The sequence below is a fragment of the Poeciliopsis prolifica genome, unplaced genomic scaffold (genome assembly GCF_027474105.1).
Source record: "Poeciliopsis prolifica strain line A6 unplaced genomic scaffold, Auburn_PproV2 SCAFFOLD165, whole genome shotgun sequence".
NCBI lineage: Eukaryota > Metazoa > Chordata > Actinopteri > Cyprinodontiformes > Poeciliidae > Poeciliopsis > Poeciliopsis prolifica.
In genome coordinates this window covers 217,501-234,106 of record NW_026562540.1, presented here as the reverse complement: position 1 = coordinate 234,106, position 16,606 = coordinate 217,501, and the positions used below count along the sequence as shown (strand labels likewise).

Genomic DNA, 16,606 nt, shown 5'->3' with positions numbered 1-16,606 from the left:
ATGAAGCAAAAACCAACCAAAATAATCAGGAAGACATATAAAATATGCTATAGTGAGACTGACAGATGGAGTACCTGTAGCTGGTAGCTGATATCAAGAAATTTAACTTAATGGGTTAAAACTGGATTTATTTTATAAAACGAAAGCATTTTTTCCCCATTTGGTCACTGATCCCTTTTCTACATTTAAAACAAAAGCATTTTAAATGTAGAAATACCAAGATGAAATGCCATTCATGATTGATCAAATTCATTAACTCTGGTCGTATATTTAAAATACTACAACTTGCATCTAAGTCTCGGAAAACTTTATTTAAAGCTTATTTGAAGCTGAGATTTTTCAATATTAATCGGTCAATCCTTGGTCGAAGCTGAATGTTTTTTGCGAGGGATATTAATTTAATACTACATTTTAAACCAGACAAGTATACTCTAAAGCAAACCAGAAAACTATCATATATATTATAACATTTCATTTACCTTTAGTATTTTTGAGTTAATCAAATCAACACATGAATATATACTGTTATTTATTTATTTTATTAAGATCTGCTGGTACGGTTACGAGAAACAACGAAGAATTCCGTCAGAGGATGTACCATCCCTCTAATCCAATCACAACACACCAGTCCTAACCGTATTCGCCAATCAGACGTCGGGGGAGAGATTTTCCCCGCCTCCACGCTCTTCCTTTGCTCCGCTCTAAGGTCACCAGTGACATTCGGTAGCTAACTCGCCAGCAGCCGGAGGAAGCGGAGGAGAGCCAGTCAGGACGGTGAACGACAGAACCAACCGAACCAGCCAGCATGTCTCTTTCCAACAAACTCACTCTGGACAAGGTGGACGTCAATGGGAAGCGGGTCGTTATGAGGTGGGCAGTTTAATGTCGCCTGTAGCCGCGGCAGGTCTGACAACAGCTAATGGGGAAGGAGCCTCGGTTAGCTGCTGTCCATTAGTAGGTGTCGTAGTAATGTCTGTCCGGTCGGTATGTTGGGACTCTAAAGTGATGCTTCACTGTAGCCGAGCACAGTCTCAGGAAGTGAATCAGTGTGTCGTCACGTTTTCCGCCCCTGTTACGTGCTTGGGAGCCAAAGCTGGATGGATGAAGCCTCCGCACTAACGTGCTGCTCGGTCTGCCATTTAATGTCACACGCGCTCCGGTTTGAGGGGTACGGAAGGGGATAAAGGCCATTTCAAAAAGTCAAAATTTCTTAAATTATACCAGTTTAGAGGCTTTTCTAAGAAATCTGCCATTATAGGCCTTTTTTGCATGGATAGGGACACATTTATTGATTAATTAATAAAATTATTAAAATGAACATCTCCCTTTGTTTTGTCCATAAACCCGTCACCCAACTGCACCTACCCCCTCATTAAAGTTCAATGAAATGCATAGAGAACGTTTTGATCCAGAAATTTGAATATAACACAGGGTTGTAGCTTTCTGGCTCTTTACTTTGTCATATAATCTCTTTTTATGTGATGTCATAACCAGATCAGCAGAAAAGAGCCCAAAGATGGCTCAGTGCTTTCCTCCAAGGAGTGGCATCCTGTCTAGATGTGCTTCTTGCTCCGTTTTATTGGATAAATGTCTTGAACTGGATCTTCAGTCTGTTGGCAAGTGTTTGAAACCAACACCGTGTGTGGAAATGTCAGAGGGCCATGAGGGTTTGCTTGGTATAGGACAAGGTTCACATAAAGCCAGCGCTGCTCAGCGTTAAAAGGTCAGTTTCAGTAGATTCAAGGCCTGTAGCGGCCTGCCACATGACTGAATTGCTGGGTTTGGAGAACATGGCTGGGCCCGACTGAAGCAGCAAGGCAAAACTTGCAGCAGGGGACCAAAACCTGAAAACAGAGTGCAAGAGTTTATTTTGCTCTTAGTTTGAGCAAAACCTGCAGCATCTGCAGGTCTTGATTTTATCAGCCAGTCTTAGTTCAGATATTTTTAGTTAGAGCAAAGTTCTGGTCAAGTCCTGTTTATTGTGAAAATCTGACATTTTGTAGAGATAATTTAGCAATATTTGTGCTTTAGTATTTCAGTAAATGTGACTTTTTGTTACTCTCCACATCGGTCAGGCTTTTAACTGAACTGGAGAGTTTGAGTCTATTTTGTGTCTGGAGTCCAGAAGGCCACTTAAAAGTCCTGGGCAGGCCGGGTTTGGCCCCAGGCCCCTGAGTTTGACAGATGATTTAAAAGCAGAGCAGCTGGATTTTCTGCAGTGGCGGAGCTAGACTTTTTTTCAAGGGGTGGCCAAAGGGTGAGCAAGGCTTCATCAGAGGGTCCATATACAAATGATGAAAAAAAGGAAACAAATATTTTCTCACACACTCAAATTAAAATGGTTCATTTAACTAAGATTTGCCATGACCAAACAAGACGTTAAACGGCTCTATGGACCAGTGAACATGTAAATGTAAACTCAGAGCCCAGAATATGACCAAAAATAAATAAATCAATAAATAAACTGGTGCTTCTGGTGTGCAATAGGTTGTGCTGGGTGGGGGCAGTTCAGTGCCATTTCCTTCTGCTTCACTGTCTTCCTCCCCAGAGTCTGACTCTGAATCTGTATCAGCCTCATCTCTCTCTGGAACTTCATTGGAAATGCATAAACAGACACAATGAAAAATGCAAAAAGCATCATGCTAACCTTTAGAATCAGGCTTATTGGATTTTAATACTTAATAACTCTCTGTCACAGCCTCTAACTGCTGGTGATGTTTGGGCCTGGTGTCTCCTGGCTGGATTCTCCAGGTTGGTCTCTGCTGCAGGGTTCTGTCTGTTCCTGGTCACTGCTGCAAGGTTCTGTCTGGTCCTGGTCACTGCTGCAGGGTTCTGTCTGGTCCTGGTCACTGCTGCAGGATTCTGTCTGGTCCTGGTCTCTGCTGCAGGGTTCTGTCTGGTCCTGGTCTCTGCTGCAGGGTTCTGTCTGGTCCTGGTCTCTGCTGCAGGGTTCTGTCTGGTCCTGGTCACTGCTGCAGGGTTCTGTCTGGTCCTGGTCACTGCTGCAGGGTTCTGTCTGGTCCTGGTCACTGCTGCAGGGTTCTGTCTGGTCCTGGTCACTGCTGCATGGTTCTGTCTGGTCCTGGTCACTGCTGCAGGGTTCTGTCTGGTCCTGGTCCCTGCTGCAGGGTTCTGTCTGGTCCTGGTCTCTGCTGCAGGGTTCTGTCTGGTCCTGGTCCCTGCTGCAGGGTTCTGTCTGGTCCTGGTCCCTGCTGCAGGGTTCTGTCTGGTCCTGGTCACTGCTGCAGGGTTCTGTCTGGTCCTGGTCACTGCTGCAGGGTTCTGTCTGGTCCTGGTCACTGCTGCAGGGTTCTGTCTGGTCCTGGTCTCTGCTGCAGGGTTCTGTCTGGTCCTGGTCACTGCTGCAAGGTTCTGTCTGGTCCTGGTCACTGCAGGATTCTGTCTGGTCCTGGTCCCTGCTGCAGGGTTCTGTCTGGTCCTGGTCACTGCTGCAGGGTTCTGTCTGGTCCTGGTCACTGCTGCAGGGTTCTGTCTGGTCCTGGTCACTGCTGCAGGGTTCTGTCTGGTCCTGGTCCCTGCTGCAGGGTTCTGTCTGGTCCTGGTCACTGCTGCAGGGTTCTGTCTGGTCCTGGTCCCTGCTGCAGGGTTCTGTCTGGTCCTGGTCACTGCTGCAGGGTTCTGTCTGGTCCTGGTCTCTGCTGCAGGGTTCTGTCTGGTCCTGGTCTCTGCTGCAGGGTTCTGTCTGGTCCTGGTCACTGCTGCAGGGTTCTGTCTGGTCCTGGTCACTGCTGCAGGGTTCTGTCTGGTCCTGGTCCCTGCTGCAGGGTTCTGTCTGGTCCTGGTCACTGCTGCAGGGTTCTGTCTGGTCCTGGTCCCTGCTGCAGGGTTCTGTCTGGTCCTGGTCACTGCTGCAGGGTTCTGTCTGGTCCTGGTCACTGCTGCAAGGTTCTGTCTGGTCCTGGTCACTGCTGCAGGGTTCTGTCTGGTCCTGGTCACTGCTGCAGGGTTCTGTCTGGTCCTGGTCACTGCTGCAGGGTTCTGTCTGGTCCTGGTCACTGCTGCAGGGTTCTGTCTGGTCCTGGTCACTGCTGCAGGGTTCTGTCTGGTCCTGGTCACTGCTGCAGGGTTCTGTCTGGTCCTGGTCTCTGCTGCAGGGTTCTGTCTGGTCCTGGTCACTGCTGCAGGGTTCTGTCTGGTCCTGGTCACTGCTGCAGGGTTCTGTCTGGTCCTGGTCACTGCTGTAGGGTTCTGTCTGGTCCTGGTCACTGCTGCATGGTTCTGTCTGGTCCTGGTCACTGCTGCAGGGTTCTGTCTGGTCCTGGTCACTGCTGCAGGGTTCTGTCTGGTCCTGGTCACTGCTGTAGGGTTCTGTCTGGTCCTGGTCACTGCTGCAGGGTTCTGTCTGGTCCTGGTCACTGCTGCAGGGTTCTGTCTGGTCCTGGTCACTGCTGCAAGGTTCTGTCTGGTCCTGGTCACTGCTGCAGGGTTCTGTCTGGTCCTGGTCACTGCTGCAGGATTCTGTCTGGTCCTGGTCTCTGCTGCAGGGTTCTGTCTGGTCCTGGTCTCTGCTGCAGGGTTCTGTCTGGTCCTGGTCTCTGCTGCAGGGTTCTGTCTGGTCCTGGTCACTGCTGCAGGGTTCTGTCTGGTCCTGGTCACTGCTGCAGGGTTCTGTCTGGTCCTGGTCACTGCTGCAGGGTTCTGTCTGGTCCTGGTTTTTGCCTCTTTAAGAAGAACTGGGAGATTTTCCCTTCTCTCTTCATTTGGGCTCTACACAAAGTAACAGCCTGGTATTTAGACTCCATGACTGTTTGGCAGAGACAACATTTTAACTATTATTTAAACTATAGTTTTTAGTTTTCTGTAGCTATCTAAAATACTAAATTAAAAATACATTAATTAAAATTAATTAATATAACTAGTTAGGTTATAATTCAAAGCTTTCATTTGACATAGCCTACTTACATTTCAGTCATTATAAAACTTAATGGTTTTTCTCATATTCTTTCCAAACATTTCAAGCAAGAGCTGGGAGATATAAAACATTAGAGGGCAGCATGTCACTAAAACATATGTTAAAAGAATCTGTCTAAAACACGATCTATCAGCACTAGCATGGCTAATATAATAAACGAGGCACTACGCAGCGGTGCACAATCTTTTTTGTTTCTTTTTAGAAATGTATGACAAGAGCCGCCTCTCATTAGGAAGGTAACAGCGGTTACTGCTGAGCGTAAAATGTTGTAAATACCTGCAGAACTCCTGACGCTGTAACTCTAAAGCCGCGGATGTGATTTGGATCAAGCAGGAACTACATGTCAGTTTAACCAATGAACAGCGTCGGGCATCGGGCTGCCTTCAGGGACAGCCGGAAATTACAGTTTTCCTGGCAAATCTTTGCCGATCTCATAAGTATTATATTTTAAAATGACCATTTCCAGTGGGGTGGCAGTAGGGGTGACAAGGGCTCTGTTGGGGGTGGCAAGTGCCACCCCGGACACCCCTCTGGCTCCGCCACTGATTTTCTGAGAGGAGCGAGCTGAAGCACTTGATAAAAACCTTTCCTGTTATTCATGTAAATGCAGAGTAAGCAGCATGAAATGTGTCAAAACGATGTAATTATAGTTACTGTTTTGTTCCAGAGTCGACTTCAACGTTCCCATGAAGGACAAACACATCACCAACAACCAGAGGTTAAACTCCTTCTTTATTTCAATTTCAATATTAACCAAGGTGAACCATCATGAGACGACTGGCTGTTCATCTGAACTGTCCTCAGGATCAAGGCGGCGGTGCCAAGCATCCAGTACTGCCTGGACCGCGGCGCGAAGTCCGTGGTTCTGATGAGCCATCTGGGCCGTCCTGACGGGAACGCCATGCCGGAGAAGTATTCGCTGGAGCCGGTCGCTGCTGAGCTCAAGACTCTGCTGGGAAAGTGAGAGCTTCACCGTAAAACCTTTTTTTTTTTCTTTCGTTCTTTAAATTGTAACTGAACACAGAAGCTAAGCCCCGCCCTCTAATAAAACGCCATAAAGGTGGGCGTGGCCAAGAGGATGACGCACTGTTGCTAACTTGCCAATTTTGTTGCTGTATTTAGCAACTGTTTTTTTTTTTTGTTGTTTTTTTTAAGTGGCAAATTTAGCAACATTTTTTTTTCTTGTTTTCAGTTTTCAGAAACTTTGGCAGCAACATGTGAAGTTGCTGCCCTCTGCAGTAAGTGTCCTGAGTGAGAACGAGTCGCTCCCATCAGCTGTTTTCTGCTGATGAAAGAAAAGCTTTGACAATATTTTGCTAATCTCATAAATCAATTCTACAATTGATGAGTTTCCATTAAAGAAACATAATTAAAATCATACGTGAATAAATTTAACTCGATAAATCATTAAAAAAAAACACACAGCACCATCATCCACCACTTCCTGTCGTCTTCTTTGTGGTTCCCACTATAAAAATGATTCCAGTTTTCATAAATGAACTAATTGCAATGCAGCGCAGAAAAACTCCTCATCCTGCTGCAAAAAATATCGGAGAAATTACGTTTTTTGGGTTGTTTGGTTTTTTCAAAATTGCCATTTCTGTTGAGCAAACTTATCTTTGTAGTTCCAGTTTAGTTTCCAGTGATGGTGGGAAAATGAAATTCTGCAGTGATTTGATCTCAGTCCGCAAATTACTTTCAAACCTTTTCTAGTTCTTCCAAAAGTTAGAATAAATTAGATTGTTGAACTTTGACCCCTTAAAGAGGAATAGGAAGAAACTCCAAATAGTCCAGTTCCTGTAGGACTGATGATTGTTCTGACGTTTCTCAGATTGGTCCAAAGTCGGTAACCTGCAGGGAAACCCAGCAGGGGAGCTGATGGTTGTGTGTGGTGTTCCTCAGGGACGTGACCTTCCTGAAGGACTGCGTGGGTCCAGAGGTGGAGGCGGCCTGCTCCAGCCCGGCTGCCGGCTCCGTCATCCTGCTGGAGAATCTTCGCTTCCACGTTGCTGAGGAGGGCAAGGGCAAAGACCCAGCTGGGAACAAGGTCAGTGGAGCGGTCTAGTAGTTAAACTGGTGAAACAGGAGGAGCAATGAGTTGAGTAATCATTGAACATATTTGGATATTAATTGATTTAACCAGCAGCAGGAAACAGAAACGGTCCAGGCTCGAGTGATGGGCAGGTGAAGCCTCACTGGGTGTGGCACTTTTCCCAAACTGACTCTGCGTTGCTGTATCACTCGCAGTCACACCAGCGGGATTTAAAAAGTAATTTCAGGCAAGTTCAATAAAGACTGGAAACTGATTGAACAAGGTTCATTCAGGTTTTTATTTAGAAACATCAGCTGCTGCCACAGCTTTGGGCCGAGACGACTGTCCGTTTACAAATCATTTCCTTGTAATTACATGGAGTGATTTGCAAAAGCATTAAAATACAAATGAACACAATGAATCCTGACAAACTGAACTGGCAGCAGATGGTTGAGTTGAAGGTCCAGTTCAATCTCCTGCTTTCTGAAAACACCAGGATTTATTCCGCAGTGCCAAGCGGTTGGGCCCTGCGGTGTTCCTCAGTTCCTGGCTTTGCCTTCACTGAGCGACGTTCTGAGTTTTATGCTTCGATTTATCCAAGTGCAAATCTACGCCTGCACTGAAACTTGTCTCTTTCCTTCTTTCTCTTTTCTTCGTGGGCTTCATCATCCTCTTTGACCTCTGTGACCTTCAGACCAAGGCCACCCAGGAACAGACGGACTCCTTCAGGGCGTCTCTGTCCAAGCTGGGCGACGTTTACGTCAACGACGCGTTTGGGACGGCGCACAGAGCTCACAGGTGAGCCGAGGCTCAGCAGGAAACGTGGTTTGTGAAGCTCCGTCTTTAAGCTGTGACGTCTTGGTCGTTTTCCAGAGTTGGGTTGTGGAAATGGAAACATTTAGTTGTTTATTGTTTGAGTTGCCAATCCAGGTGAAGTTGCAGGTGAGTGGGAGGAGCTTCCTGTCTCTCATCACCTGAATGCAGCTCATATAGTGGCCTTTCAGAATTGCACCTGAACGTATTTTATGGTGATTTCAGTTTTAGTTGGGTTACACAGCAGCTTCCATCCATGTAGAAAAATGTCAGATGCAGCAAAGCGACCGTCTTCAAGGTTTCTGGTCGTCAAGATTTTCGTTGCCGAAACGGGAAACGTAGCGTATCATTGTGACGATCCTGGGAAACCCGACCCGACTAACACTCTGTCCCCTCAGCTCCATGGTGGGGTGAACCTCCCCCACAAGGCGGCGGGTTTTCTCATGAAGAAGGAGCTGGATTACTTCGCCATGGCGCTGGAGAAACCTCAGAGGCCGTTCCTGGCCATCCTGGGAGGGTGAGAGGAAGTTCAGCCATTTCTTGTGCTTCTGCCAGTTTCTGCTGCAGATTTATCCTGTGTTTTAGTCAGACTTTCATAGTCACTGACATGACTGTGAAAGTCTGACTGCAAAGAACTTTTACTTTCTTCAAACTTGATGGTTTTCACTGCAGATAAGACTGGTCGGTCAGTCAGTCGGTCAGTCGGTCGGTCGGTCACTGACTGGTTGGTCGGTCAGTCGGTCGGTCAGTCGGTTGCTGACTGGTCGGTCGGTCACTGACTGGTTGGTTGGTTGGTTGCTAACTGGTTGGTTGGTCACTGACTGGTTGGTCCGTCGGTCAGTCGGTTGCTGACTGGTCGGTCAGTCGGTTGCTGACTGGTCGGTCAGTCGGTTGCTGACTGGTTGGTCAGTCGGTTGCTGACTGGTCGGTCAGTCGGTCAGTCGGTCGGTCGGTCACTGACTGGTTGGTCGGTCAGTCGGTCGGTCAGTCGGTTGCTGACTGGTTGGTTGGTTGCTAACTGGTTGGTTGGTCACTGACTGGTTGGTCCGTCGGTCAGTCGGTTGCTGACTGGTGTTTGCCAACTGTTGCAGAGCGAAGGTGAAGGATAAGATCCAGCTGATCAACAACATGCTGGATAAAGTGGATGAGATGATCATCGGCGGCGGCATGGCCTTCACTTTCCTCAAAGTTCTCAACAACATGGAGGTCAGCAAACCAGAACCAGAACCAGTTCTCCTGAAAACCCGATTCCAATCTGGAGTTTTGAGCAGCAATATGGAGAATTCAGATCTTATTTTCTGAACTTCAAACCAAAAACCTCACCAAGTTTTACTGTCATTTAATGATTTATTTCCTCCAATTCAAAGTTGACTTTACTAAACATTGAATCATTTAACAGGTTTTCATAAAATAAAACATTTACAACAAACATTAGGTCATGTTTAGTGTTGGATAAAATAAAGTTTATGTAAAAATCAGCTGCAGTGAAGTTAACAAATAAGTTATTACATAGAACTCTCTTTATTTAAATGCAGAGGCTTAAATAATATTAATAAAGATTCATGAAATGAGAATTTCAGAATAAACATTCAGATTTTATCAGCTGGAGCCACAAGTTTACATTCACCTTTCTTGCTTTGATGTCTGAAATTAATCAGAACAAATTTGATTCAAAATGTTTAATGATCCTCATTGCGTCCGCAGGAAAACGGCCCATGGCGTTGCCAGGTTGGGCTTCGTTTGAGCCCGGCTTTGCTTTCTTTGCATTTTTGAGGTTTATAAAATATGTTTAGAGGAAAATTTATTTAAATGTTTGTTTGGCAAAAAGCATAAAAACCTTAACATTTTAGTAAAATGTTGTCTTTCACTACATTTTTTAGTTTACTTTGAAATGTGTAGGTTGTGACATCATCAGTGATTACGGTGTTTTTCAGACTGTATCTGCACTGTAAAACAGAAATCAGTGAAGCGTTGATTTAAAATAACGGCTTCACAAAAACATGAGTCTGGTTCTGATCCGACAGTTCAGGTCTGGTTCTGGTCAGAATAAACCCAACGACAGAAGTCTTTCACCTGAGGACCGCAAATCATATCACACATTACGATCTACTAGGATTTCAATCTATAAACTTTATTTATTTTTAGTTGGGTGAGTTTTTTAGCTTTTTGGCAGGAATGTCTCAGATCTGGCAACCCGCCTGAAGCACAGAGACTAAATGTCCTGACCAATAATCCTCCTAAAATATCTAATCTGCCAGAAATCTGAACAAATGTACCATTTCAGAGCAAATAAGTCAGGATTTGACTAGGACAGATTGTATTGTTGTTGAGTCTGGGGAAACTTTGTGTGTTTTTGATAAACTGCAGGTCGTGACCTCAGTTCAAACTTTACTGACTCAGTTTAGCAGAATCTGGTTCCTCGGTGTAGATCAGAATCGTCCAGATTAGCAGAAAGTTCAGCAACAAAAAGGAAACGTAAAGCAAGAGGAGGTTACAGGTTCGACAGTGTTGCATTATGGGAAATGAGGGGGAAACATTAGAGCTGATGATTTTTACGTTTGGAAAGTTTTGATATTCAAAGTGTTTTGTAATAAAATGATAGTGTTTGATTAAAAGCCTAAATATGAAAAACATTGAGATTTAAACATATTACTATTCAAGTGAAATCTAATTATTTAACTGTTGGTTAAAATCACCAAATGTGTTTTGATTTGATAAATGCCAGAAAACTTGGCAGAAACATGTTATTTTCTTTTGAAACTTTCTTTGTATTTTGTGTTTTTAACCATTTAATTTTGTTTCAAGCATGAATATTTACTTTTCCTGAAGCCTTATGGATCTTTTAGCTCGGATTCTGTTTCTTAAAGTGAATATAATTTGAACTGTGGGATTTTTATGTTTTTCTTCAGTCGGATGAGTTTCTAATCGTCCAAATCTTTATTTTATGTCTGTCAGATCGGGATGTCTCTGTTCGACGAGGAAGGCGCTGGTATAGTCAAAGACCTGATGGCGAAAGCCGAGAAGAACGGCGTCAGAATCACGCTCCCCGTCGACTTTGTTACCGCAGACAAATTTGACGAGAACGCCGCCACCGGCTGCGCCACCGTCGCTGCCGGCATTCCCGCCGGCTGGATGGTAAGGAGAGGCCTCGACCTTTGACCTTTGACCTTTGGCCTCGGGTGACCCCCAGCTCCTGTGGTTCGCAGGGTCTGGACTGCGGCCCAGAGAGTTCCCGGCTGTACGCGGAGGCGGTGGGCCGCGCCAAGCAGATTGTCTGGAACGGGCCGGTCGGCGTCTTCGAGTGGGAAAACTTCGCCCGGGGAACCAAGAGCCTGATGGACAAGGTCGTGGAGGTCACGAGGTCAGGCTGCATCACCATCATCGGTAAGAACTGCCGGGTCAGATTCTGATACCACAGAATATTTGAGAAAAAAATTACTTTTCTTTTTAAAATGTTGAGAGAATTCAGTCGTTCAGCAAAAACTCCTATTTCAGAATAAAATGTTAAGATGCTGAGCTGCAGAAAGGAAACGGCCGAGTTCCTCAGACAAATCAGATTCTTAAAACTGTCAGATTTTCTCTTTCAAACAATTTTTCTAATGATTTCACGACTTTATTCTCATCTTCAAACAGGTAAAACGTCACAGTTTTGGTTTTTCATCAGGTCATGAATTGACCTGATGCGTTTTATTTTAATCTTTATCTTCACATCTTGAGATTCTGATTGTTCTGCTTCGTTTTAAATTCAATAAATTAATAACATTTTACTATTAAAGTGAATAAAATCTGTTTCTGACCAGCAGCTGATTTCTGTTTGTGTTTCTGAGGATTTGATCTCTTGTCTATAAACTTTAGCAGAATAAATAACAGCGTTTCCCTCTGATGCTGTTCGCTTTCTGTCCAGGTGGGGGCGACACGGCTACCTGCTGCGCTAAGTGGAATACTGAGGACAAAGTTAGCCACGTTAGCACCGGCGGCGGCGCTAGCCTGGAGCTGCTGGAAGGTGAGCGCCACCAACAGGAAGCAGTCGGCAGCATTTAGGAATTTCAAATTAAAATATAAGCAAATGGGGATTATTATGGGTCAGTAAACACTTATTGTTATTATTATTATAGTGGTGAATAAATGTCTCCATATAAACCAACAGCGCCACCAGCTGGTCAGTCGGTGCAGTCAGGAGGAAAAACTGCAAATAGAAAATAAATATGAAATAAACCAAAACAATAAGTTGATTATTTTGGTCAAACATTAGAAGAAACTAACAAACGTTCATTCAAATTAATCAGAAAGTTTAACTATAAATTTGAAAAATGACATAAAACAAAGCGTAGAATTAGATTGAATAGATCTGACCTGATGGATTGGGAACTGATACACAATCTAGAATTTGTTGACATATCAGAACCGATACGGTTATTGATATCGGATCGGTTCATGTCTAATATAAACTCTATGATGTTGATCTGTTCTCAGGTAAAGTCCTGCCTGGTGTGGACGCGCTCAGCAGTGCCTAGATGCCTCGTCATGACCCCTGACCCCAACCTGCCATCTGTCCCAGCAGAGCGCCGACCTTTAACCCTGATTAATTTCTAACTGCAGACGATCTCGGTTTCTCCTTCCTGACGAGAAACGGCAGCCGGGATCGGAGTTTACGGTTTCTGTAGAGCTTCTGTGTTAACGTGGCGAACATACATGATACTTCCTGTCTGATCTGTTCTAATAAAACCGTCTATATTTAAAAAATAAATCAGTGATCAAGTCCTCATTGAACGTCGGGGCCGTGGTAAAAAAATATGAGAGAATAAAGTCACATTGCAACTTCTCACAATATTTTGACTTTATTCACGTTATTTTATTTCCTTGTACGGTAGCGTTATTCCTCCATAATATTCTGTTGAAAAACTGAATTTTGTCATCACATTTTTTCCATTAAGTAGTTAAAATCATATGAATGAGTTTGTTCAGGCGATAAATTAAAAATGCAGCTCCAACATCATTGCACCACTTCCTGATTTCTTCTTCATGGTTTCCACCAGTAATAACTTCCTGTTGTTGATCATGTGACTCGTGAAGAAACAACTTTTTCCACTGCAGTTTAGCATAATATACCAATTTTAATACAGCTGTACTAAACTTCATCATAGGATAAAAACATTTTATCTCCCTCCTCCAGCCCCCCAAAGTTTCCATCAAGCAAATTTATTTTAATTTGAAATTTGTGCATTTATCTGATCAATGGCAATGCAGCTAGTGATGTCAATGAAAACAAATCTTTTCTCATTAACCTGGATTAAAGCATAATTATAAAAGATGGTTTTGATTAGTTTATTCATGCAGAATCTTTCAAAAGAATAAATTTATTTTGAATGTCACATTTCTGCATATTTTTAAATGGAGAATGATTCATTTCTGTTGTTTAGGTAAAACTTAAATTTTTTGACACCGACTTGTAAATTGGGATTGAATGGAAATTAGCAGCTCATCTACAATCTGATGTATTTTCATGAAAATGCAACTTAATGTGACATTTTCTCTCAAACAGAATAAATTAACAAAGTTGAAACAAATGAATAGATTTATTTGTTCACCGCCAGGGGGCAGCACCTGCTGTGTATTTACAAAATGAAGCGGACGTTGCGTAATGATCTGCTGCTGTTTGGTCGTGATGCGTTCAGGTGCTCTCCCCGTTTTCGTTCACATAGTCCGGTTCATCTGGAAGAAAACAAGTTGTCTCCAAATGAGAAATCAAATTTTATTTGTATAGCACATTTCAGCAAACCGAAACGATTCAATAAAACATGCAACGTATTTAAACTCTAGAATTAATTGTCTGTTTTCTGAAAATTAACACATTTTTTTAAAGTCTAACTTTGGAAGTTGTAAACGACAATAAGAACATTAAAATAAAGCTGCTTAATTTGGTTTCAACTGTTAAAATCCAAACTAACATTTAAATTAGATTTTCTTCTCTTTTATTTGCTTTTGTTCACCTTGTTGTAGCAGGTAAACGTGGTATTATTGTATTAGTAATTGTTGTTCTTATTATTTACGTTTAAATCAGCAGCATGTTGATCTGCAGCTGTTACATTTCTCAGTTCAGTGTCTTTTCTGTAAATTTGATTTAATAAGTTGCAGATGATTAATTTAAAGGCCATAACTCACCATTGGCTTGCTGCTCCAGGAACTCTGTGTTTTCATAGTCGTCATCTGTTGGGAGGGGTGAGGGTAAAGGTCAGGGGTTAGGGTTAAACAGATTTCAGACTGAAGGTTCAGGTTCTGTTTTACCTTCTGTTATTAACAGCGATGGGAAAACATTCCCGTAAACGCCTGGATTCAGCTCAGCATCTGGAAACACATTCATGTTGAAAATGGAAACACAAAACTTTTTGTTTCTGATTTCTCAGTCAGGATTAAAATGTTAAATATTAAAAATAATTCCTCTTATAGGGCACCATCAGTGTCAAAAGTGAGGCTATTGCTTCTTGTATTTTTATTATGAGTTTGGTGCTGATCTGGAAAAGCTGATAAATTCATGAGGAAACAAAGTTTAGTGTTTCATGAAGGTACTCACCAGGTAAGCTGCTCTTCTCATTTACATATAAAGTCTCTCCGATTGGCGCTCTGTGAATCAGAAAAACTGTTACGGGAATTTTGTACATAAAATTTAAATGATTGTTGTCATCTCTGGAAAGCAGATGTTTCTTTTTAAGGGAATTTATGACATGTGGGGAATTACAAACTGAATTTATTGTTTTAATCTCAGTTAACTAACTCATCAGGTGTTCAGATCTCAGGTGTCCCTCAGGGCGCCGTCCTTTGAATGTCATAAATTTAACATCCACCTCTGCAGTTCAGCAGCTGCTGTCACTACAGCAGACTCAGGCTAAAGATTTATTTTCATTTTGAGGATAAAATGATAATATTAGGAGAGAAAAGGTTGTAATTTTATAATGAAATCAGTCAATATGAAACTTCTGATTCTGTTCTAACTTTTAATCAACAGATGTTTATATAATTTTCTTCATTTAACCAGGTAACCTCATTGAGATCAATTACCTTACTGGGTCAACATGCATTAATACTAGACGTCATTTTTCTCACTAGAACATCGACATGCATCATGTTTATTCTTTAGATTAACAGTTGATTTAATTTCATGCTTGTTTTTCGTCTTACTTGATTTCAGCTGCAGGTTCTGCTTTTCTTTGTATGCTCTTTGATTTAAAACTATTTCAATCAATGATTAATGATTCAAAATGATTAAAATGAGAGATTCTCACACGTAGTCAGGTTCCAGGCTGGAGCTGTTGGTTTGCACTGCAGGAAGAAAATCTTTTATATTTCAGATGTTTGTAGGAACAAATTAACATTTTCAGGAACTGTGACTTACAGTCTGAAACGTTTTCATAGTCCTGCTCTTCAGTTTGATCTGCAGAACAATGATGAATTAATCAGGACGATATTTTCATAAAAACCGGTTGTCAGTGGCGCAGCGGCTTACCGTCTGGCAGCGCAGACTCCCCAGCAGTTTCTCTGGAAAACAGACGCAGTTTGTTAGCAGAGCTGCATCTCATCATTCAGTCAGAAAAATTTGTTCCTAATGAGTTTAAATAAAAAAGTTCCAACTCATCCGATTTGCCAATTTATCCGATTATTTGGATTGGAGGCCACAGGTCGCAGAATAAAAGCACTAAAGTCTGAACGGGTTTATGATGACAGCAAGGAAAACTGTGGAAAACAAAGTGCAGCCACCTAAATAAGGTTAAGGTCTGGACTTTGACTAGACCATGTCAGCACTGAATCTTTTTTTCCCAGAAAAATTTGATGTTTCCTGTTAACGGGTCAAACATGATATTTAGACCTGAACGCCTCACTGGCACAGCAGGAAGTTATTTACAGTGATTGTTTCACTGAGTCTCAGTAACATGGCTCCGGTTTTAGTTTTAAAGTTTCATAAAGACGATGTGAGGAAGAGGAGGGAGAGACGATTCAGTCATCATTTAATAATATTTGTTTCTCTGTGATTGTATTATTTTATGTTTGTTTTATATAAATATGTATTGATATTACTAAATCATATATTTCAAAGTTACTCCTGGTTGTATGCTCTGGAAAATGTGCATCAGACATCATCTATTCTATTCTATTCTATTCTATTCTATTCTATTCTATTCTATTCTATTCTATTCTATTCTATTCTATTCTATTCTATTGTATTCTATTGTATTCTATTGTATTCTATTTTATTCTATTGTATTCTATTCTATTCTATTCTATTCTATTCTATTCTATTGTATTCTATTTTATTCTATTGTATTCTATTCTATTCTATTCTATTCTATTGTACTCTATTCTATTCTATTGTATTCTATTTTATTCTATTCTATTCTATTCTATTCTATTCTATTCTATTCTATTCTATTCTATTGTATTCTATTTTATTCTATTGTATTCTATTCTATTCTATTCTATTCTATTGTACTCTATTCTATTCTATTGTATTCTATTTTATTCTATTCTATTCTATTCTATTCTATTCTATTCTATTCTATTCTATTCTATTGTATTCTATTTTATTCTATTCTATTCTATTCTATTCTATTCTATTCTATTCTATTCTATTCTATTCTATTCTATTGTATTCTATTGTATTCTATTTTATTCTATTGTATTCTATTCTATTCTATTCTATTCTATTCTATTCTATTCTATTGTATTCTATTTTATTCTATTGTATTCTATTCTATTCTATTCTATTCTATTGTACTCTATTCTATTCTATTGTATTTATTTTATTCTATTCTATTCTATTCTATTTTATTCTATTC

At 41.8% G+C, this 16,606-nt stretch overlaps 1 protein-coding gene across 1 annotated transcript; it reads left to right on the top strand.

Annotated features, from left to right (window-relative positions):
- The first annotated feature begins 693 nt into the window (after positions 1-693).
- Positions 694-12,525, top strand: LOC129356312 (phosphoglycerate kinase 1-like). The gene is given in 12 exon segments (XM_055025897.1): positions 694-870; positions 5,601-5,651; positions 5,738-5,893; positions 6,836-6,980; positions 7,660-7,763; positions 8,177-8,181; positions 8,184-8,295; positions 8,870-8,984; positions 10,734-10,913; positions 10,985-11,162; positions 11,683-11,781; positions 12,252-12,525. Coding segments are annotated over 12 exon segments (1,251 nt in total). The 5' UTR covers positions 694-805; the 3' UTR covers positions 12,293-12,525.
- Positions 12,526-16,606: the final 4,081 nt, after the last annotated feature.